The following is a 22,878-nucleotide window of genomic DNA, read 5'->3' as shown; positions in this document are numbered from 1 at the left end:
ACAGGTTGGTGTTTTCAGGGACATGCACTCCCACATGCATGGACAGGTCTACACTACTCTGCAGCCATAGACATCATGTACACAGATATGCACTTCACATCATACCTTTAAAGTTAGTAAAGGGTTTTATTAATTTATATTAAGTATAAAATAAGTTTCCCCTTCCCTTTCCTGTTTCTGAAATCGAATGGAAATTGGCACCAGGGGACCTAGGACAGTGACCACATTGGGCCGAGTCATCTTCAGGGATTCATCAATCCCTGGTCCCCCCTCCCCCTTCCCCCCTCCCCCCAGTAGTCCCACGCCCCCACTGGCGGTCTCTTCTACCCCTACCCTAGCCATCCTCCCTCCTCTCCTGTCCCTGGGGCCTCAGTCCCTCTTCTCCCCCATGGGCAGAGGCTGGTGGTGGTTCGGACAGAGGCTGTCCCTCCACAGGCGGTAGGCGATAGAAGCGGTCACAGTGAGCCAGGCCAGGTAAGGCAACAGGAGCACGGCAGCCAGCTTGTTGATGGGATGCCAGATCAGGGCTGTGCTTACCACCAGCCCGTAGAGCAGCAGCATGTGCAGCAGGGCCTGGGTGTGGGGAGGGGGGCAGACGAGCAGGATGGTCAGGCAGGCTGCCCTGAGAACTGTGCCCTCGGCCTCTCTGCAGCGCTCTGGCCCTGGTGAGCCAAGTCCCTGAGAGCTGGGCACCCGACCAGAGCTCGCAGGAGTCTGCCCACCCGTTACCTGCCTACACTCGAGTGGCCTCCTGCGCTATCTGCTCTGGGGGCCCGGGGGTCTCACCTCCTCCTACACTACTCCCGCTGCTGAACACTGCAGGCCTTACCAGACCATGGGCGTGGGCTGCAAAGAAGAAGATCAGGACAGCCCAGCTGACGGCGAGCTGCACAGCATAGAGACCGAGAGGCAGGGCTAGGGGCCGCCCAAAGCCCCCTCCCAGGTCCTTCCATACCAGGTAGGAGGCATAGCTGTGGAGAGATGGTGGCAGGGCACTAAGAGGGAGGGTGTTTCACAGCAAATGAAGGAAGTCCTCTGGCATAAGGATGCCTGGTTACCAAAAGGAAGCCCTGTGGGCCAAAATGGGAACAAAAGTGTCTAGGCCTCACTTGAGGGCCGGCAGGGAGGAGCTGGGCATGGTGAGGTGAAGGAAACAACAGAGAATCACGGAGAAGGAGAGGAACAAGGGAGAGGATTCCTCTACCCTTCTGGCTGGAATCCTAGGCAGGCACAGACGGGACCCCTCCAGAGAAGGCGAGATGGCATGCCATCCCTGCGGAGGCCAGAATGCAGCAGTATTCAGGTATGGGGGCCCCACCCTAGCAGGCACCAGGGCCGTGGTATGAGAAGTGGGTGCTCACCCCATGACAAAGTAGATGGTTATCCACCCTGCCAACAAGACTTTGTGAGGTGGGCACCAGGGCGGCTTCTTTGGACTGTCATACCAACGGATCATCCGATGACGAGTGAGCAGCGAGACCAGGATGGGCCCCAGGTGGGGAAGGGCCACAAAGATGGCGCCTTGAGGCTGCATTCCCCTCACAGAGGCAAAATCTAGGAAGGCAAACAACACGCTAGTGGTGGGCCTCCCTCTTAGTCCTCTTCCTGTGTCTGCTTGACTGTCTCTACCTCCTACATGACACTATTTGCTGGCCTGAGCCCCTCTTGAGAGGTCTAGTAATAGACACCATTTTCCTCACCTTGGGTCAGCTCCCATCCTGCTCTTAGGAGCCTATTCTGCCTTGTCCTTTCTCTGGCTTCCACGGACTTCTTTTCTCCATACCACCCAGTTGGCCCTCAGAAGATACTGTCTAGTATTGATAACTTTTGAGTGAAAGGCTCCCTTCCCCTGGCATGTATCTGACTCCTAGAGTTCAGGTCCAGGTATGACCAATCTTTTCTGCCTCCCGTAGTCAGTGGCGCTTGGTCAGTAACATAGCAGGCCCTTGATGGGGACGCTGCCTTATACTGTACTCAGCCAAGCTGATATAACCCCCCTAGAAGGACCGTGTGCAGAAAGACAAGAGCCAGAGATCCCTGGGGGTCTTTTCCAGTCAAGAATGGGGCAGCCCATCTGCCCCCAGACTTATCTCGATACACCAGACTGGCAGACCCAAGAGGCCCACCCCGCCTGAGCTGCTGCCTGAATTCGAACTTAGCTGGTTGACATGGGGTTCCTTTCTGTGAAGCCTTAGGTCTTGCCTGCCCCTCAGGGGCTGAGGAGGTCCCTCCTCCATATCTCTACTTCTGAAGGGACAGAACCACAAACATAAGTGCCCAGCTTTCTGGCGGTCTGACTTCTCAAGGAAGCAACTGCCTGGTCTTTGATTAGAAAGCTGCCACACTCGTGTTGCTTTGGATGTTGCTGGCATGTGAGACAAGCACAGACCCTCCTCCAGCCAAGGCCCCTACCCCATATCATCCCTATTTGTGCATGATATTTCAGCCTCCTCTCCATGACTGCCAGGAATGCAAGGAAGACAGAGGTGGTAATTCTCAGTGTCCCGGAATGATTGCCTGGTCCAGCCTTCCCTGTCAAGGGCCCCTGTCCACATCCTGGAGGTTCTGGGGACAGGGCTGACTAGCCTGCCTGCCCGTGCATCTCTATATTTCTCTGGTCCTCACTGTCTATTTGTTCATCTTCTGCCTTCTTGTCTCTCTCTCTTTCTGTTTTTATGTCTCGTGTTGGAGGCTCCTCCCACCCCTGTCCTCTTTTCTCCTCTTTTCTACCCTTCTGGTACCTTCTTTTCCCCAGGCCTGCATTCCCCTTACCTCAGGCAGCACACCTCCCATGCAGAGTGCCCGATGATATCCGTTATGTGTGAGGCAGAGGAGGGTGGGGGACGAGAGAAGGGTGGGGTGAGGCTCCTATCTGGCCTGCCTTTGTCCAATGACAAGGGTGGTGGCTGGCACTAGCCAGGGAGTGCAGGTGCCCGTCTGCATGGCTCTGAAGGGTTCCTTTTGAGAGAGGTCTCCCTGGTTTGGTAGACCTGGCTTCTGAATGGGGGCCCCTTGATGGAACAGTTGAGGCTCTGGCCCTCTGAGACCTGGATTCCCTGGGCCAGCTCAGCCCCAGGCTACATGCCTATAGAAGCCTGTGGTGGTCACATCCAATGAACCGGTTTTGTGCCCCTGGGGTGGTGGAGACCCTCAGATTTCCCCAGGACCTTCCTGTAGCTGGGATTATTTCCAAGTGAGGCAAGCACCAGCAGCTTTGGAAATGAGTTCGTGATACATGGATGCAGCCTCTGGTTATAGCCTAGTTGGCATAGCCCTTCCAGGCTTAGAACTTGAGCTTGACAGATGTTCACAAACCCCTATAACTTCATGACTCAGAGGAGAAAGCAGCCTCTTGTGTGACTCAGACTCCCATTAGTCTTGTCCAGCAAAGACTAACACCCGCCCTTTTTGTCTCTATTAAAGTTCTGAGCACCTCTCTCTTGCCCATCCTTTCCTCATGAGGTCCCCTTCCCAGCTGGGCTGCTCTCCACCATTCCTTTGTCCCACCTCCCCACTCTGGGGACCCAGGCACCCCTGGGAAGTGTTTATCCCCTCCTCTGGCTTCTACCCAGGGGAAGGCAGCTGAGGGGAGGGGGTTGCAGCCAGGGACAAGAGGCTGGACAATCATTAACTGAGATGAAAGCGAGCGGTGGCAGTTACTTATTTTCTGTGAGATGATAACTGGGGGGCTGGGGAGTTCACCAAGGTCCTCCACCGTGGGAGGCCAGCCCGCGGAAACAACAGTTACCACTCACTGGGCGTCCATTTTGTGGCGAGCATTTTCCAGTCGTTAGCTCAGATAATGACAATGCTTTTCCCTCCTGTGGTAGATCGTACTGTCTGCATGTGTCAGACAAGGGAAAGGAGGCTCAGAGGGGTTGAGTAACTCACCTGAGAGTACACAGCCCCTAGGTGAGTCACCTGGGTTCAGTGTCAGGAGCCTCTTTTCTTGGAGCCGGTCCATGCATTCATCCAACAAGTCTTTATTGAATACTTGCTATGGTCCAGGCTGTACCAGGAGCTAAGAGTACAACAGCAAACAGCTGGGGGGAAAATCCATCTTCGCAGGGATCTTTCATTCCAGTGGCACTATCTTTCTGAGGCAGAATTTCTATGAAAGGACTCAGGCTGGCAAATAGCCCAAAGTCTGCTCTCCCCAAAGCACAGGGTTCCTGCCAACTCTGAGTGTGGGCAGGGAGCAGATAGGGGAACACCCTGATGGTGCCAGCACCCTGTGAGTTGTTAACCCTCTCAGTGCCTCCTCTCATCTCTGTGTGAGGGCAGCAGAGAAAAGGGGTGCAGCTAGACATTGTCTAAGCTCCCGGATCAGCGGCATTGGTGTCAGCCGGGAGCTTCTTAGAGACTCAGTATCTCACGCCCAAGCTCAGACCCATGGGGTCAGAGCCCACCTTTTCACCTGACCCCTTCTATGGTTCCTGTGCACGCTGCAGTTTGAGAAGCTCCTGTTAGGGCTCCCTCCTTACCACCGTTTGCTCTTTCTCTAGCCTCTGGCTGGGGCAGCCACCCACCAGCAGAGGGCACTCACTGCAGGGGAGGGGTTCACGTGTACCCAGGTTTTCTCTGTCCCTTCCCTTCCAGACCCAGACTGGTGAGTTCACGGACTTCTGTGATCCTCAGCTACTCCCCCGCCTTGGCTGGACTTTGCCAATAGACAGGGACAGACTCCCTCACCCCTCTGTAGGACGCTGGGAGGCAGGTCATTGCCAGGAAGCTCTGGGCCACTCCTGCCCAGATTCCCCGCCCACCTTCACTTGTCTGCTGGCCTGGTGACCAGGTCTGGGTGACCTCTCTGTCTCTCAGAAGGAACTGCTGTTCCTGGATAAGCCAGCAACCTCTGGGAGTACCTCCACGGTAAGGTGAATACCCCCTAGGGCAGCTGGGGGTGGGGTGGGCATTGCAATGGAGCCACTTCAGGCTGAGGGGAGGAGCCAGGCCAGCTTAGCCAGGCTGGAGGTGGAGATGGCAGAGGGCAAGTGCCCAGTGGGTGTGAGGACCCGGGAGACGGTGGTATGCACTATAAAAATGTAGCCTCTACTGATGAATGCTGCCCATGCCAGGTTTGGACTCATTCATCCTGGTATTTTGTATGTGTCTCAGTAAGGAGACCTAGCAGGGCCTGAGTAGGCATGGTAAGAAGCAGTGATGTGGGACGAGGGCTGAGAGTTGCCTCAAAGGACATGAACAGAAGAACTTTGCAGCAGGAACCCAGAGTGGTAGAGGAGGCAACTCCTGATGGACAGGTGATGGTAGCATTCTAAAGGACCCTTGTCTTGGGGACCGGCTACCTAGATAATCTGTGGTCAGGGCAAGACAGACAGGAGCCATGGGTAGTAAAGAGGAAGGCATGGGTTTGGGAAGGTCTAGCTGGTTGCCCTGCTGTAGATTCGGCATCTTTCCTCCTCCTGGGGTTAGGGGGAGGATGGAGTGAGGGCCGAGCAGCTTGCAGAGGTATCAGCCTGGGAGGAAGGGGACCAAGCTAGGGGAGAGTTAATGAATGGGTTGCCCATGCGAGGCCCCTCGGGGCCTTGGGGAATAATATGCCAGCTGTTCAGGTTGGGAGGCTGGGCAGGGAGATTCTGCTGTGCCACCCAGTGGGGTGGAGGGGATTTGGACTCTGGTCTTTGGAGGCCCCAGAAAGGTTGTTGCTATAGAAATAGAGCAGAGTCCCTCCTGTCGTTCATACTAGCTAGCACGTCCCCTGCCATGGGTGCCTTTGTGGGCGGGGGGTGGGGGAAGTCACATACTGTGGAACCCAGGATGTGCCTTTTGAGTCTTTCCATTTATTTTTATTTTTGTTTCTTTTTCTCCCTACTTCACTTCCTCTAGAAGTGGAAAGGAAGAGAGCCCTGGGCGGGGCACGGAGGGAGGGAGGGAGGAAGGGAAAGGTAGTGTTTCTAGAACATGGTTGTCATTCCAGTTCATCCTTCCCTCAGCCTTCAGATGTAGCATAATAACCTCCCATATGACCCCACGGTGGGGAAAAAACTTGGCTTCCTTATCTGGGAAATTGAGATTAAAAATAACACCTAGCTCACAAGGCTACTCGGAGGATCAAATGAGAGGGGCCCACAGAATGCTCCAACACAGTGGCATAGGGCAGAGCTCCATAAATGATAGTCAATATCATTGCAGTTATAATTCCAATTATCTTTTCATGTGAACGAACCAAAAGGAATGCCAGCCCCATGAAGGACGCTGGCTGCTCCAGTCCCCTCTCCCACCAGATGTAGGGCAGCAGCAACTCACCCACTTCACTCGTGTGCCCTGCAAAGGGCTTGGCTGAAGCAGGCAGCTGCATTTTGCAAAGATGCGTTTTAAGGCAAAAGGATCAATGCCAAACCTTCCTTCCTGTCTACGTTTTCAATGGGGACACGGGGGTGGGGCAGTGAGGGAAGAGATCCCACCCCAGTCCTTAATCCTGAGGATACAGAGGAGTTTCTGCCCCTGTCTAGGAGAACCTAAGGAAAGGGGCTTGGGTTTCCTTGAGGAAGCATGGATCGAGCTGGAGGACTGAGGCGAGGCCTCAGCTCCTGGTCAGGATGTGAGCAAAGGGAGTAGGGAGGAATGAATGCCAGAAGCTTCTCTAGCACAGAGCCTAGTGGATTAGCTATGGGGACCCTGAGGGTTTTGAAAGAGGATGTTACTACACAGAACTTGGCTACAGAGGGAATGCATCATATTCCCTCCGAAGCTTCCTGACAGCTGCCTAAGACATCATCCTTGTCAAGACTGAACTTGCGAGGTACACAGCTGGTGCTCGGAAAATGTTCATCTGAGTGGGAAAATCACGTGTGACAGCACAGAGTCAAGAGTCGGTAGGGTGGAGTGGCAGCCGGTGAGAGTGTCAAGTGTTGGTGAGCCACTGGGAGGCGCTGTTGAGCAGGAGGGGGGCCAGGTGGGCAGGTGAGGCAGGTGGGGAGAAGAGCGGGAGCAAAGGCCAGAGGCTGGAATTAGCTGGGTGTGAGGATCCCAGCCTGGCAGGGGTGTAGGGCGTTGGAAATTAATGTAGAATGAGGGCGGGAGACTCTGGAGGGCCTGAGAAAGGTCTGGCAACTGTCTGGAAGCTGCTGGAAGGGCCAGGTCCCAATTGGAGGGCCCCGCTGGTAACCAGGTGAGCAAGCAGCCAGTGCCTGCTTTGCCCTGCCTCCTTCCAGCCTCCCTGGAGGCTCTCACCTTTCGTTTTCTTTCTCTTTTTGCCTCCTTCTGTAACTTTGTTACTCCTGTTCTATTTCACATGTCCCTGTGTGCTGCCTTCTGACCTTTCTGGCAGTAGATGGGGCATAAATAAAGAAACATATCTGGGCAGTGCTCTATCATCTACAAGTGCTTTTCCCATGATGGCATGCCGTCCTCACAATCACTCCGAGCAGTAATTATTTTTAAACTTTGATAGCTTTTCAAAAGAATGACAAAGTTAATATAAAATACATGCCTGGGGTGAAAACATTCAAAGACAGAAACAAGAGTTTAAGAAAATTAAAAGTCCTGGTTCATACCTCTCAGTTTTCTGCTGTTTCAGTAGTGACTGGTGGGAATAGTTTGGGGCGTGGCCTCTCAGACCTGCCTTGCCCCAGACAGGAATGACTAGACTAGCATGTGTGGCTGCTGAGCACTTGAAGTAGAGCAGGTCCCAACTGCCACGTGCTGTGAGTGTAAAACATGCATGGATTTCAAAGACTTAGTATGAAAATGGAATGTGAAATGTCTCAGCAATTTTATATTGATTTCCTCTCAAAGCGATATTTTGAATATACTGGGTTATATACATAATATATATATTTAAAGATTTTATTTATATATTCATGAGAGGCACAGAGAGAGGCAGAGACATAGGCAGAGGGAGAAGCAGGCTTTCCACAGGGAGCCCAATCCCAGGACCCCGGGATCATGACCTGAGCCAAAGGCAGACGCTCAGCCACTGAGCCACCCAGGTGCCCTCATAAAATATATTATTAAATCATAAAACATATTATTAAAATTATTAATTAAATAATTATTTATAGTAATACAGAAATATCTGTTATATATTATATATTTATATATAAATCATATTACATTATAATTAATACTTTATTAAATAATTAATTATATATGTTTAAAGATTTTATTACTTATTTTAGAGAAAGAGAGAGAGCAGGGGAAGGAGCAGAGGGGAAGGCAGAGAATCCCAAGCAGATATTCCACTGAGCGTAGAGCTCAACCTGGGGCTGGATCTCAAGACTCAGGAGATCATGACCTAAGCCGATCATGTCAAGTGATCATGACATCACTAGCTGATGTTTAACTGACCGAGCCACCCTGGTGCCCCGAGCTTCCATTATAGTGCATAGCGTTGCTCCATTTACTGCATAGTGTTGTTCCAGACCTTTCTCTGTGATTGACATATATACACACATAAATATGTATCTATACTTGTATAAGTTCTGTAATTTCCGTTAATGAGATCAGAGGATGTCTAGTTCTCTGTAACTCACTTTTCCACTTAAAGATTTCTCTATGAAGATCAAGACGGGTATTCTGACAGATGCAGAGACTGAGGCACAGTACACAATATGACAAACTCACTCAGCCAGTGACCAAGGCAGCACTTGAATTTGCATCCTCTAACCTCAAAACCAAGCTCTTTCTGCCCACAGGGAGTTTAATGTGAGGTGCTAAGCCATGGGGAGCCATGGTAGGTTCTTGAGGAAGACAAAGGTAGGTGAAGTTTCATTAAAGGTATTAATTGAGGATGCACTGGAATGAGGACAATTGGCTCCCTCATTGCAGCCAGTTGGAAGCCAAGTCCTGGCTTCTGTGACACTGCAAAGGCTTACCTGGCATTGTCTCTTCCCTCCTCGAGATCCTTGGCTTTGGCTGGCACAGGGGTGCAGGGGAGTTGGCAGCACGAGTGACCAGGCGGATGTGCTCCCATGAGAGTTCCATCCAACCCGCCCAGTTCCTCCTGGTGGTGGGGGTCCCGGTGGCGAGCGCCCTCCTTCTGCTCCAGTGTCTTCGATGGCACTGTCCTCGCCGGCTGCTGGGGGCCTGCTGGAAGCCGGATAGCCAGGAGGAGCCAGTGGCCCACCCCACTCCCCTGCCAGAAGACGAGCCCTCACGAGGGTGCCCGCCGGCCACACTGCCGGAGATGGCCGCCTTCTACCAGGAGCTACACACACCCACTCAAGGCCAGACCGTCATCCGTCAGCTGATGCACAAGCTGTTGGTGTTCTCGGCTCGAGAGGTGGATCACCGCGGCGGCTGCCTGATGCTCCAGGATATGGGCATCTCTCTGCTCATCCCACCAGGTAACGGCACCTTCTCCCTCCTCAGCGTTTAGTTGTTCACTGTGTGTTGGACAAGGGCATCGCACCTCAGGGAGCATCGTTCATAGACATCTCCATAATTTTGAAAATTGTTTATATTTTTAGTATGACTTTATTGACCTTAAAGATGGATGGATTACATATTTTTATGACAACTCCCTGACAGGTGGAAGTAAAGTGCCTGGTAGTAATAAACAGTGTGTTATGACAATTCTCAATACAGGAAAGTGTCTGGAGCAAGAGCACCTCTCATAGATTCCCACTAATCCCATATGGGATGGGAACAGCCCCGGAAAAAAAGTAGGGTGACTTGCTCAGGATTACACCACAAGCCAGCTTACAGTCTTTCTCTCCTTCCACACCACCTCCCTGTGTGCCGTGTTAGGCACCCTCTCTCCTGGGCTCCTGTCCCACCTCCACTCCCATGTCATCCGGTCCCTTCTGGGGTAGGGGTGCACCTGCCTGCCAGGCCCATCACCGCTCTTGTTCTCCCCAGGTGCTGTGGCTGTGGGCCGCCAGGAGCGGGTATCACTGATCCTGGTGTGGGACCTGTTGGACGCCCCATCACTGTCCCGAGCGCAGGGGCTGGTGAGCCCTGTGGTGGCCTGTGGGCCCCATGGGGCCTCCTTCCTGAAGCCCTGCACCCTCACATTCAAGCACTGTGCCCAGGAGCCCAGCCATGCCCGGACCTACAGCAGCAACACCACACTGCTCGATGCCAAGGTCTGGAGGCCCCTGGGGCGGCCTGGGGCGCACACCTCCCGGGATGAGTGTCGCATCCACCTCTCCCACTTCAGGTAGGCCCATGGACCCGGGCTTGCTGCCCATTTTCTCAGTCTGCCTCATCTTCGCCTTTCTGTATGGAACTGCCCCTTGATCTGTTCCAGATGGCTTGCAAATCCCTTCTCTCTCCAAGTCCCCTTCCTGGTCCCACTGGCCTAGTGTGTAGAGCAGCTTGTCTCACTCCAACCCTGTCCAGGACTATGCACCCTGCTGTAGTCTCTCTACCAGTCTATGACTACCACCCCAGCCCTCTTTCTGGAAGAATCTGTCCTATCCCCACCTTTGTCTTTCTAAAATTATCTGTCTCAGGTGCCTGGGTGGCTCAGTCAATTAAGTGTCTGCCTTCGGCTCAGGTCATGGTCCCCGGTCCTAGGATTGAGCCCCACATTAGGCTTAGTGGGAGCCTGCTTCTACCACTCCCTCTGTTCCTCCCCTCTGCTTGTGGTCTCCCTCTCCCTCAAATAAATAAATAAAATCTTTTTTAAAAAATTGTCAGTCTCTATTGTCCCTGACTGTCCCTGGACTGTCTAGGGCAGCCTATCCCCTCCAGTTCTCCAAGAGCCCCCTCCCATCTCATGCCTGTCCTTAGCTCTGTCTTTCTAGGATCTGAGGCCCTTCTGCCTCTCCTTCCCACTGAGCAGAGCAGGGCCAGCCATATTTGGGACCCCTCTGAAGCGTAGTGGCCCTGAGTCCACCTTCCCTGTCTCCCATGCTGGAGGGTGCGTGCTGGCTCTTCTTCCCCTTTTGTGATGGTCACTGTGATGTGACTCACTCTTCGTCCCCCTACTTGTGTGACTCCCTGCCGGACTGTACATGCCCCGGACCACTCTACTCTCCCCGGCTCCTAGAGCAGTAGGAGCCAAGTGGCAGATACACTGGGGTCCCAGGGTCCCCTGTGTCAGTTCCTGTCACCGTCTCTCTCTCTGCAGCCTCTATACCTGTGTCCTGGAGGCACCCGGGGGCAGGGAGGCCCGCAAGTGGCTGCAGCTGGCAGTGTTCTGCTCGCCGCTGGCGCCGGGGCAGTCCCACTTGCAGCTGCGCATCTACTTTCTCAACAACACACCGTGCGCCCTGCAGTGGGCCATGGCCAATGAGCAGCCCCACGGTGGGCGTCTGCGCGGGCCCTGCCAACTCTTTGACTTCACAGGGGCCCGAGGGGACCAGTGCCTGAAGCTCACGTACATCTCTGAGGGTGAGGGATTTGGGCCGGGGTGGGGGGGCAGAGCAGCAAGGAGCCCTAGGAGAGGGAGGGTCCTGGGCCACCCCCTGCTGAGAAATCTGGGAACCTCAGGTTTTTTCTGGAGGCTCCTGGGCAGGCAACAGCTTCAAGGGGAACTCTAGCTTCTGCTGCTGCCTGCAGGAGCCCCAGGCTCTGCTCATTCCTGTCCTCTGTGGCCCATTTAGCCCTGGGCCCCTCTGTGGGGGGACAGGTGGATGTATGGTGGGGTGAGGGTGAGGGGAGGGGAGGATTTTATTGTCCCACCTGGCTGGGACTGGTGTCCCAGGAGGAGTCCCAGTCTTCTCTGCCCTCCTTCCTCTGTGGCATGGGCTGCTGCACTTGCTTAGGGAACCTAGGACGTCCGTGTGGTTCGTGGACGGGGCACAGCTGCATGGCTGCTCCTGGAGGGAGTGGAAGGGAGGCGGGAGGTCTGTGTGCTGTGTGTGTGGAGGAGGTGTGTGATGGTAGGAGAAGGCTGTTCACAGGGTCTCTATCCAGGCCCTGAGGACTCTCATCCACTTGAGACACCCTCCCGCTTTCACTCCCGCCTCATCCCTCCCCACGGCACCCTGCGTGACACCTGCCTCAGAGAAGCCCTCCTCAAACACTTGTGGAAGACCCTGCTTCTGAGGCCCTCCGCTCTGCCTCCTCCCCAGGTTGGGAGAACGTGGACGAGAGCAGCTGCCAGCTGGTTCCCCATCTCCACATCTGGCACGGAAAGTGCCCCTTCCGTTCCTTCTGCTTCAGGAGAAAAACAGGTAGTCCAGGAGACCCAGCCCACCTCCTGCCCTGTCCCCTCCCCTCCCCGCAACCCCTACTCCTCTTCTCTCCTGCTCTCCCTTCCCCTCCCCTCTGCAGCTCCTTATCCAGTCAGGCATGCATGCACACCTTCTCTAAAAGATCAGCCACAACTGATGTTTGTAGAGAGAAAGAGGGAGTGTCCTGCCCAACGTCTTCAGATTTCGAAAGCCTGCCTATGGGGTTCCCCTGACTTCTCCCTCTCTTATCTGCCATGTCCTTTCCTCTTTGTAGCCAGTGAAAGCGTTAACTGCTCAGCACTTGCCAGTGAGATCATTGTCACCATGCACACCTTCCAGGATGTGAGTTGGAGCTGAGGGGCAAAGGAAGGGCAGGGCCTGGGAGAGCCCTGGGCAAAGGGGGTGAGGGGTCTGGTGCCCGGTAAGCATGGCCCTGATCACATAATCAAGCAGGTGGATGGCATTCTTCCAGGGCCTGAGACCACCTGGCCTCCAACTTACCCTTCATCCCTGACTCTCTCTTGTCTGTCCATAAATGAATCCAGTAGGAGGGTAAAAGAGTCAAACCCCAGATTCTTAGCTTAGAGGAACCCGGACATCAAAGAAAAGCGGGTTCTTCCTAGGCTGACTGTCTGTCTCTAAGAGATGATGTTGTGTCTCAGTGTGGAGGGTGAAACCCACCCTCCCAAGGGGAAAGAGTTGAGGGGTTGAGGGTATTTGGGGAACCGTGGAGGCGTCTTAGTGGAGAATAAGCCAGTACCTCTCAGGTTGTCACCTGCAAGGAGGGACCATAGGATGGAGGGAAGGAGACACATGTGCCTGAGTTCAATTCCCTATGTTTGGCTGACTTTTCCCTGCCCCATGACCTCACTCAGACTTTTGGTGTCTTAGGGTGCACCTGTTTAGTCTTCATGTCTCAACTCCCACAGAACTCAGTAGGCAGACATAAAGCTGGAAGTTCTAGGGTCAGGGAAGCAGAGCGGAGGGGATCCTGGGTGGGGTAGGGCCGTATCTCCTGGTAGAGTAGCTCTGGGTGACAGGCTGAAGGATATGAGGAATGGTTCTTCTCAGGGGATGTCTCATGATCCCTAAGTGTATTTCTGACCCTCTCCTGGCTCAGGGCTTGGAGACCAAGTACATGGAAATCCTCAGATTCCAGGCATCAGAGGAAGAATCCTGGGCAGTGCCTCCCCCTGTCTCTCAACCACCCCCATGCAACAGGTGAGGTGGGGTTGCTTGGGTTGCTGGCTGAGGGATGTTTGTGATTCCTCCCCTGTGCCCTGCAGGGCGCATACACCATTCATGGTGCCTGTTGAACAGACTGGGTTTCTCTGATCCTCCCTTCTGAGAACTCCACCTCCCTGGCCCCAGGCTGCCTCCAGAGCTCTTTGAACAGCTGCAGATGTTGTTGGAACCAAACAGCATCACAGGCAATGACTGGCGTCGGCTGGCCTCCCACCTGGGGCTCTGCGGCATGAAAATCCGGTAAGAAGGGCAAAGTCTGTGGATGGGACAGGGGGGGACTGGGGTGGGGGTGGGGGTTCCTGGGACACCTTGAGGACTATAGCACAGACAAGGAGTCAACTTAAAAGTTAGGGAATGGCTATGCCCCACCCTGTTCCCCATAATAGAGCAGCTCCTTTTATTTATTACTATATTCTCACTACCTACAATGATGCCTGGCTCATGAGTAGGTACTCAATAAATATTTAAAAATGAATCAATTAAAATGTAAGTCAGTGGGTACATATTGAGTGCTTAACACGCTGTGCCCTGAGGGGTAGAAGGCAGACTATAAGATAATGTGGATAAAGCATGTAGTTGAGTGCCTGGCATATGTTCATTCAATAAATGGTAATAATAATACTGCGGAAAATGCAACCATGGTCTCTGTCAACAGCAATCAGTAGGAGAACAATTCTGAGCTAAGCTCCAGAACATAGACTGTGAGTGCAGTAGTCAGGAAGGACTTCACCCAGGCAATGGGGCTAGAACTGGACCCAGCTGAAAGCAGAGCAGATTTAAAAATCATCTACGTATTAAACATTTATCAAGTACTCACTATAATCTGGAAAGCTATGCTAAACATTGGAATACAAGATGAATGAGACCTGGCTCCAGCATCCGGGAACTCATACTATAGTAAGGGATACAGAGAGCTTAAGATAAAGGCAGAGCCCTTTATGCCTTATTGTATAATAAGGCATATTATACATGTATATATACAATAAGGCATGTATAGCAATGTTGTATAGCAAGTTGAAAACAGAGACACAAAACAGCTAAAGCAAGAATAATAAAGAAGGTGGGGTAGCTATGAGCAGAAGTCTGAACTGGGGGTTGCAGAATGGTCTCTTCCACTTACAGGTGGGAATTAGAAAGGGCGTTAGGGAGGAGGTGGTAGGGAAGTAGGGAGAAGCCTCTCTGTTGGGAGGGAGTAGCACAGCTAGTTGTGGGTGTGGTGTGCGCAAGGTGGGAAAGGAAAAGGCCCACAGCTGGAAGGTTCAGGATGAGAGCTAGGAGCAAAGAGCGGAAAAACAAAAACAAAAACAAAAACAAAAAACCCAGCACCATCCAGTTGTGCATGAGCCTAGCACCCGGAGTACAGGCTTGGTTAGTACTGGAAAGGGACTCTGGAAGGTTTTTGAGCAGAGGAGGGTCCTGGAGAAGCCATGGTTTAGAACACCTGTTTCCTCACCAGTGGGCAGGATGTGGTGGCCTGGGGGAGAGGGAGGAGGAGGGGACAGTGTGTTTGGGGTGGGGGACCCGGAGAAAGCAATTCCAGACGGTCAGAGCTGGAAGCACCCTTAGAGGCCCTCTAGTCCGAGCCCTGGGTGAAAAGGAGGAACCCCGGGTCTAGAGAGAAGTAGCCGCTGAGCCAGGGCAACCTCAGGTCTCAAGGTTCCGGGCCCTCCCCACTACTCCAGCCCCCTGGAGAGCAGGTGGGAGCCCGAGGCGGGCCGGAGCCGGGGGAGGGGGTGGCTCTGGCCCCAGAGCACCCACCACCCCGCATCCCGGCCAGGTTCCTGTCCTGCCAACGCAGCCCCGCCGCAGCCATCCTGGAGCTGTTTGAGGAGCAGAACGGCAGCTTGCAGGAGCTGCACTACCTCATGACGGTCATGGAGCGGCTGGACTGCGCCTCGGCCATCCAGAACTACCTGAGCCTGAGCGGCAGCCCAGCGCCGCTCCGCGGGGGCGCGCACGAGAATCCGGGCCTGGAGCTGGACGAGAAGCTCTGAGCGCCCCCCGGGGGGGGGGTGGGGGGGCTGGGGTGGGGATGCTGTCCGCAGCGCTCAGGGCATGGCGCGGGCACAAGGCAAACGCAGCAGGCGCCCCTGGCCGCGCCCCCCATCTCATCAGAACCCTCGGCGGTGCCTGGGGCCACCGTGAGGCCAGAGGCCGTTGCCAGCCTCCCCGGGTGCGGGTGCGTGGGGACCGCGCTGGCCGTCCGCTTGGTCCTGCCAACAGGTGCCATCCTGGGCGGCAGGGGGCGCAGGAGCCCAGGAGATGGCCCGCGGGCCAGGCTCCAAGAAGCTCTTTCCAGACCAGCCAGACCAGCGGACTGTGCCCTGTTGGCACTCCTTGGGGATTGGCCGGTGCACAGGGATTCACAGAGCGCTTTGTGATACCCAGCATCGGACTGGGTATCCCCGCGAATCCTGGCGGGGATGGGGCGTGGAGCTTGACAAACTCACAGTTCTCAGTGTGAGTGTGAGAGTCAAGATGCCCTCGTGGGCCGAGGGCCAACTCCAGAACAGCAGTGCCCTGTGGTTAGGCCATGTGGGCTTGGGATGAACAGGTGTGTTTTAGGAGCCGCGAGGGAGGCAGCCAGTGTGGGCTGGAGCAGTGGGAAGGCTTCATGGAGGATGTTGGACAGAGTGGCTCAACCATCTTTGTGGGGGAGGGGGTCGAGGAGAAGGGGATGGTGTCTGGACTTCCAGTGGTTGCCGAGAGTGAGCATGGGTACTGAGGCCTTAAGGAGCCCAGCCTGGTGGGTGTGAGGGAGGGCAGGAGTTCAAGGTCAGCCTGCCTGGCTGTTCACCTGTCTCCCTTGTCTTCTTTGTCTCTCTGTCTTCCCATCCTTGTCTTGGCTCCCTCTCTCTCTGCCATTATCTCTGTAATAAAACATCAAAACGGAAAAGAAATTTCAAGATTAACATTCGTGGCCAACCTTTTTACCTCTTTATCTGGAACTGTGTGAGTTTTTGGTTTCTGACTTTGTTTTGCTGCCACCATTTCCTGCAGCCTCTGCATCCCTGAATCTGTCTGTCTGTTGCTCTGACTTAGCACCTTTCTCTCTCTCTACAGAGTCACCATGCCTGCCTTCAAGGGTTTCCTTCACTCTTTGAAACCCTCCGTCGGTCCCCTCAGGCAATGTCTCTAAACCAATGTTCTGTATCAAAGGCAGTGAAAGGACACTGGGCTACCCTAGGAAGGGGAAGGGGTAGGTGGGATTTTACCCCATGAATCAAGATCCAGTCAAGGGTCAGGAAATAAACGATGGGGATGAAAGAACATGCTATTCAGTCAACAAATATTTATTCAGCGCCTACTATGTGTTAGACTCTGTACAGAAAAGAGATCAGTGGGCTGGGTGGAGCCTGGAAAGAGAATAAAGGATTTGACTCAGTTCTAGCAGTGCTTTTGTTTGCAAACAGGTGTTGATTTTTTTTTTTTTTTAAGGGCAGGCAAGCAATCTCTCTGGCAACACTAACAATTTGCTTTTGTATTAAAAGATACTAAAGCTTTTTTTCCGTGATAAACAATATTGTATAATAAAATATGAAAATTACCTTTCTTTGTTACTAACCGTATTTTGCTCAGATTGATAAATTTGGATGTGGGTATGAATGGTTTTGTTTGGTCAAATTATGGGAGCAGGTTGGAGGGAAGCATTTTGTAGATTGTGCTTCCAGGATGAAAATTGTCTGGGAAATTAGGAAGGCTCACTTCCCTTTCTGTTAGAAGTGAGCCCTCAGGGTGAGGCCCATCCCCCTCCTCCCTCTTTCATTGTGTACCACCCTCCTGGTTGGTCTCTTGGCCTTCCGCACTTCCTTGGTTCAGGATTGGGCTGCTAAGAGCATTTTTCTCTCCTGGGGTCCCGGTTTCTTCCTTGCTCTTCACACCAGCTCAAGGCATCTTTATTTTGTGCTCCTCTCTCCTGGAACAAGTCCCTTTAAGAGTTTCAGGTCTTCTGGAATTGTGCATAGAAATCACAGGGTTTTCCTTGCTGGGACAGAATGCCTTCTGGCCCCTGCTCTAATTCCTCAGAATGGGCTAGAAAGAGATGCTTGGAGGTCTTGGGGTAAGTGTCAGGCTGCCCCGTTCCTGGAGGAAGGATCCTTCCTTTCTTCAATTAGACTTGCTTGGCATGTATCTGCAGCTCCCAAAGCCAAGAGCTGGTATGTTCCAGGGGGCATTAGGAGACTTAGTGCTCAGCCTGGGCTCTAGCGCTAATTGGTATAGCTCTAACCTCTGTGGCTCCAGACTCCTCACCCTTGAATGAAGCAGCCATGTTTGAGGCTCTCTGAGGACCTTTTGATTCCATGGGCTTGAGCAGAGATGTCACACTGGTGACCCCGGGGACATCCACTTCAGAAATTTTTCTTCATGTATTGCCTTTGAATAGAGCCATTGGTCAGTGCTTGTGGCCTTACCTCTGGCCCTTTTTCTGGTAGGCCACCTGCCTGCCTCCTAAAACACCAAACTCGTGACTTCTGCTCTTACACATGTTGTAGGCCCCTGCCTAAACTTCCTTCTGTTGCATTTAGAGCTGGCAGGGGAATAAGCAGGAGGTTGGCCTAGGTCTGTAGGGTTAGGAGCTCTAGGGTTCAGAGGTAACCTGTGTCTTCAGCACCCCAACTGCCTGCTGAGTGATGCTATCACTAATGTATGGATTCATGGTGTCCAACAGAAATGTAGTGAAAGCCATATATTTGATTCTGTGTTTTCTAATAATCACACACACACACAAATGTAAAAAGTAACAGGTAAAGTCAGTCAATATATTTTGTTTAAACTAATATGTCCAGAGTATTATAATTTCCACATGTAATCAATATTAAGAATATTAATGGCATATTTTATATTCTTTTTTCATAAAGTATTTGGACTCTGGTACATAGTTTACAATTATAGCATACCTTGATTTTGAACATGTGTTAAATTTTTGTTGGAAATATTTGGTCAATATTTAGCTTTCATAAAATTTATGGCTTAAAAAGTATACTTGTGTGACAAGTTAAACAAGCTAAAAATTTTTGAAAATGAAATTAGGCATAAATGTTAAAACTTAAATCAATTGAAATAAAATGAGAATTCAAGGGCATCTGGGTGGCTCAGTCATTTAAATATCTGGCTTTTGATTTGGGCTCAGGTCATGATCTCAGGGTTCTGGGATTGAGCCCTGCATGCTTTTCTCTTCCTTTCCCTCTTCCCCTCCCTCTACTCAAGCTCTCTCTCTCTCTCTCTCCTTCCCTCTAAATAAATAAATAAATAAATAAATAAATAAATAAAATCTTAAAAAAAATAAAAATTCAGTTCCTTAGTTGCACTAAGCACACTTCAGGAGCTATGTGTGCCTTGTGGATACTGTAATGAGTAGCACAGGTCTGGGTTATGGATTCACCTGGGCATAACTATATCATAATTTAACCATTCACTCATTCATTCATCAAACGTTTACTGAATACCTGTCCTGCCCAAAATGTTGCTTATAAAAATTCAATGAAGAAGAGCACTCTTGTTCTGTAGGAGCTCCTGGGATGGGAGAAATCTTAGAGAAAGGGCAGGTTTTCCCCCTCCCTGTGTGTACCTGACTCAAGAAGGAAATGGAGGATGAAGCCTAGGTAGACTCTGCTGCAGGCTCACTCTGCGGTATAGTGGAGAGGCCATGGATTCAGAGTCAGGTGTTCCCGACCCAGCACGTCAGGTAGGTTCTCAGTTGCTGACAACAGGATCCACTCTGGCTGAGGACTGTAGACAGGGGATTTTATCTTGAAGGATAAATAATCATTTGGAGGGCTGAGAAATAGGGTTGAGGTAAAGTGTCCGGGAACAATACCCTAAACTGTGCTATAGAACCAGCCCAAGGGGGAAACCAGTATTGCTGTGGCTGCTACTACTGAGCACTGGGTAGCAGGAACCCAGCATGAGTTCACAGCCACTTCTGCCAGCACCAGTGCCTCTTCTGAACTGGGAACCAGCCCTTCAGAGGCTGAGGTTCTGGGTTGTTCATGTCAGCACACATGGAAGCTCCATGTGCTATGTGCTTCTTCATGCTACCAATTTGAATCATATCTCAAGTGGGGACGTAAGACTGTCAGAATTCAGATCACTTCTCAAATACTAGCTGCAAAGGAGTCTGGAAATTTGGATTCTGACTTTAGTATTGGAGAGATAGGATTCATTGCAAGCAAATATTCCCAAATATGGGAAAAAGCTGGTCAAAAGTCAATGGACAGCCACGAATACAACAGATGTCCACTATGGTGTGATTAGTGCTGTGGTTCCTGGCAGTAAACTCTCTTCGCAAGAAGAGTCACCCTCTGAGCAGATTCCTGTGTGAGTCTGTTGGCCTTAGAACCTTCTCAATAAAGCATGACCACACACATCCCTCAGGATGGCTTCCATGCCCAAATTCAAGTCTGTGGTCTAGGATCAGGCCTTGCCATGCTTTGTGAGTATGCAGCAAGAGCTCACTGACAGTGGTGAACGAATTTATCCAGTCCCTTGTATAGCCCCACATACTATCCTGTGCTGCAGAGGCTTAAAACTGAACTTACATTTCCCAGACACCTTGGCAGATGGAGATTCAGGTATGTTTAGGTTTTGCCAATCAGCTGAACTCATACAGGACTTTGATTTGGCAGTGAATGATGTTGAGAGTTGAGCGGGACATGAGACTGGGGCTTATTCTGAGGAGCTGAGGTGTCTATGACCCAAGAGCTGTGGCAGCTGCTCCCTGATCTGGTAGCTTTCTCCATGGCCTGGTTCTGTGGTGTGGTGTGGGGAGTCGACACTGCAAATTCTGCTTACAGTCTGTTCCTTCAGCTCTTCTAGTGACTATCTAGACTCTATAATATATGGTTTTGTGCTTAAACTTGCTAGAAAGAGACTCTATAATGTAGGACTAAGACCCCTATCTAATGTGCCAATGATTCTTTCTCTGGAAAGACTTTCCTTCGTTCTGTGATCATACCCTTCCTCTTTGCTGGTAACAAAGGGGTCTTATGAGAGAACAGTAATGGAGAGGATAGTTTTGTTAAAATGTCCTTACTTGGAAAAATATAAAATGGTAGCGGTCCTTTGTTGATTTTTCCTTTCCCAATTTAAAAAACAAAACAAAACAAAATATTGGTGTTTGAAATACAAAAGCCCTGGAACACTCTTTTATGAGAACTGTCATCCTTATTCATCTTTTTTAAAGCTTTACACAGGTATGTTTGTTCATCTGCTTATCACATATTTGACCAGTTATTATGTGCTTTGAATCATGGTGGTCCCTCATTTATTTTCTTATCTGTAGGTAATCTTTCTCATGTTGGCCTTATTCTAGCCTATGCTGAGTTCTTGTTGGTAGAGATGTTATGGCTCCTGGCCAATAAAAAGCTAGCATCAATACTAGCCAGTTACTGTCATAATGTCATAAAAACATTAGCCTGAGGACAGGAATATGCTTTAAATTAGCCATCCACCAGGTGGGAGTAGATTTGTTTTCCTAACAAACTAGGAAAGATGAAGTCATAAAATCGAGAATAATATTTAGAAAATGCTGAAGTGGGTAAGTATGGGATTGTAGAAAAGTTCCTTAGTGGGTTAGAGAGTAGGGATGGGGATAGGGAAGGGCCTAACACCTGAGCCAGGGAGAGGTCAGCCACTCTGACCTGGTAATCCCTGGCTGGTAATCCCACAAACATAAGGAGGGTGTGTGACAAGGGGACCCAGTGACGGCCTTGGTCATTTGGGAAGTCTACCAGGAAAATCTCCACATCTTGCTTGTGCCCATTGTATTATCTATCCATGGGGCTTCCCCAAAGTTGGCTTTTTGAGCTCAGGCTGAAGAGGCCATCTGTGGTTAGGTGGCAAACGTGGACCATTTACAGTCACACGACCTGAGCTCTTGGGAAACTTCAATTTCGGGAAGATTTCCTTCTTTATGTGTCTGTACTATCCTTTCTGCCTATGACCACTCCCTTCTTTCTGGGCCAAGTGGGTCAGATAGGACTCAGGCATATTCCCCCTTGAGAGACGATAAGGTGACCCTCCACTTCAGCCTTTGTTTCTTTTCCTTAATTAACTCTTTTCAACTTGTTTGATTTCATCAAAGCAGAATGCTTCTGTTCTTGTGGGGTGCAACTTGGAAGCCTGGAAAAATGGGACAAGTAAGAACTCTGGAAAGCCATGGACTTGAACTTGAAAACCAGCTCTGTTACTTCCCATGAAGACCTGGGCAAGTCACTTAATGTGTATAAAGTTCCATCTCCTTGTCTGGATAAGGGGGAGCAATACTACCCTCCTTGAAAGGTAGTATTGAAAGACTATTGTAGGGATTAAAAAGATTATGAATGCAAAGCATTCATCCCACTGCTTGTATGCAGTCTGGTTTGATATTTGAGGTCTTCCTCTTTGTAACACCATGCAGTGACCCCTGGGCTGGACAATTATTGATTTTGACTGCAGAGAATCCCATCCCCTTGTCTAACAGCACCCCAGTTTCCTTTCAGAGATCACCTTTCCCCACTGGGAATAATCAGTCTCAGAGAGAGATAATACCAAAGAGGCAAAGCCTTTCTCACTGGCCGTTGTTGTAGCCCGGGAGCTGAGACATGATCCATGTCACTATTACTCCAGACGCTGAATCCTGAGACAGTAAATTAAGGATGTGCTGTGGACGGAATGTTTGTGTCCCACTAAAATTCTTATGTTGAAACCTGAACCCCCAATGTGACGGTATTAGGGGGTGGGTTTTTTGAGGTAGTTAGATTATGATGGTGGAAACCTTTTGAATGGGTTTAGTGCCCTAAAAGACATCAGATATCTTGCTTCCACTCTCTCTGATATCTACCATGTGAGGATACCACTAGAAGATGGCCATCTGAAACCAGAAAGAGAACGCTCACCAGACACCAAATCGCCAGCATCTTGATTTTGGGCTTTTACCCTCCAAAATTGTGAGCAATAAACGTTTATTGTTTAAGCCCCTTCATCTATGGTATTCTGTTATAATCTGTTATGGTATTTGTCAGCAGCCTGAACTAAGATAAGATATGTGGGATCAGGGATCCCTGGGTGGCGCAGCGGTTTGGCGCCTGCCTTTGGCCCAGGGCGCAATCCTGGAGACCCGGGATCGAATCCCACGTCGGGCTCCTGGTGCATGGAGCCTGCTTCTCCCTCTGCCTATGTCTCTGCCTCTCTCTCTCTCTCTATCATAAATAAATTAAAAAATAAAAAAAGATTAAACTTTCTAAAAAAAAAAAAAGATATGTGGGATGGTTAATGGCTCTTCAGAGCCATAGAGGTGTGGCTACCTGGATCTTCTTTTTCTGTACCAGGGCTTGGGTTCTCTTACCCAGGTTACCAGTGGGCCCTCCCAGAAAATTCCCCTCTGGCTTACATTTTCCAGAATTGATTTTTTCTTGCTTGGAATCAAGAACTCTGATCAGCATCCCTTAATCTTATACTGAAGCCATGGAATAGCATAGACTATGTATTAGTTATCCATTGCTGTGTAACAAATTATTCCCAAACTTAGTGGCTTAAAACAATAATCATTTATTATCTCTCACAGTTT

At 51.0% G+C, this 22,878-nt stretch overlaps 2 protein-coding genes across 2 annotated transcripts; one reads left to right on the top strand and one right to left on the bottom strand.

Moving 5' to 3' along the window:
- Positions 1–369: 369 nt before the first annotated feature.
- On the bottom strand, positions 370–3,963 carry TSPO2 (translocator protein 2). Its single transcript, XM_055329585.1, has 4 exons — positions 3,892–3,963; positions 1,362–1,554; positions 830–971; positions 370–573 (listed from the first exon to the last, which is right to left on the bottom strand). The coding sequence occupies exons 2-4, from the start codon at positions 1,532–1,534 to the stop codon at positions 370–372; spliced, it is 519 nt and encodes a 172-aa protein (XP_055185560.1). The 5' UTR covers positions 1,535–1,554; positions 3,892–3,963.
- A 695-nt stretch (positions 3,964–4,658) lies between these two features.
- On the top strand, positions 4,659–15,325 carry UNC5CL (unc-5 family C-terminal like). The gene is made up of 9 exons (XM_055330545.1): positions 4,659–4,872; positions 8,864–9,308; positions 9,823–10,123; positions 11,039–11,301; positions 11,985–12,086; positions 12,361–12,428; positions 13,207–13,307; positions 13,458–13,571; positions 15,109–15,325. Exons 2-9 carry the CDS (start codon positions 8,924–8,926, stop codon positions 15,323–15,325), a joined length of 1,551 nt encoding a protein of 516 aa, XP_055186520.1. The 5' UTR covers positions 4,659–4,872; positions 8,864–8,923.
- Positions 15,326–22,878: the final 7,553 nt, after the last annotated feature.

The sequence above is a fragment of the Nyctereutes procyonoides genome, unplaced genomic scaffold (assembly GCF_905146905.1).
Source record: "Nyctereutes procyonoides isolate TBG_1078 unplaced genomic scaffold, NYPRO_anot_genome, whole genome shotgun sequence".
NCBI lineage: Eukaryota > Metazoa > Chordata > Mammalia > Carnivora > Canidae > Nyctereutes > Nyctereutes procyonoides.
The sequence above is the reverse complement of the archived record's forward strand: the minus strand, read 5'-3'. Positions and strand labels throughout refer to the sequence as shown.

Bases quoted from the DNA above. Each gene is read 5' to 3' on its own strand.
- UNC5CL (XM_055330545.1), top strand. From the start codon at position 8,924: ATGTGCTCCCATGAGAGTTCCATCCAACCCGCCCAGTTCCTCCTGGTG. The intron at 10,124-11,038 runs GTAGGCCCATGG...CTCTCTCTGCAG, and splicing joins ATCCACCTCTCCCACTTCAG to CCTCTATACCTGTGTCCTGG. The intron at 12,429-13,206 runs GTGAGTTGGAGC...CTCCTGGCTCAG, and splicing joins CCATGCACACCTTCCAGGAT to GGCTTGGAGACCAAGTACAT.
- TSPO2 (XM_055329585.1), bottom strand. From the start codon at position 1,534: ATGCAGCCTCAAGGCGCCATCTTTGTGGCCCTTCCCCACCTGGGGCCC. The intron at 972-1,361 runs GTGAGCACCCAC...ATCTCTCCACAG, and splicing joins ACCATCTACTTTGTCATGGG to CTATGCCTCCTACCTGGTAT. The intron at 574-829 runs GTAAGGCCTGCA...CCCCACACCCAG, and splicing joins CAGCCCACGCCCATGGTCTG to GCCCTGCTGCACATGCTGCT.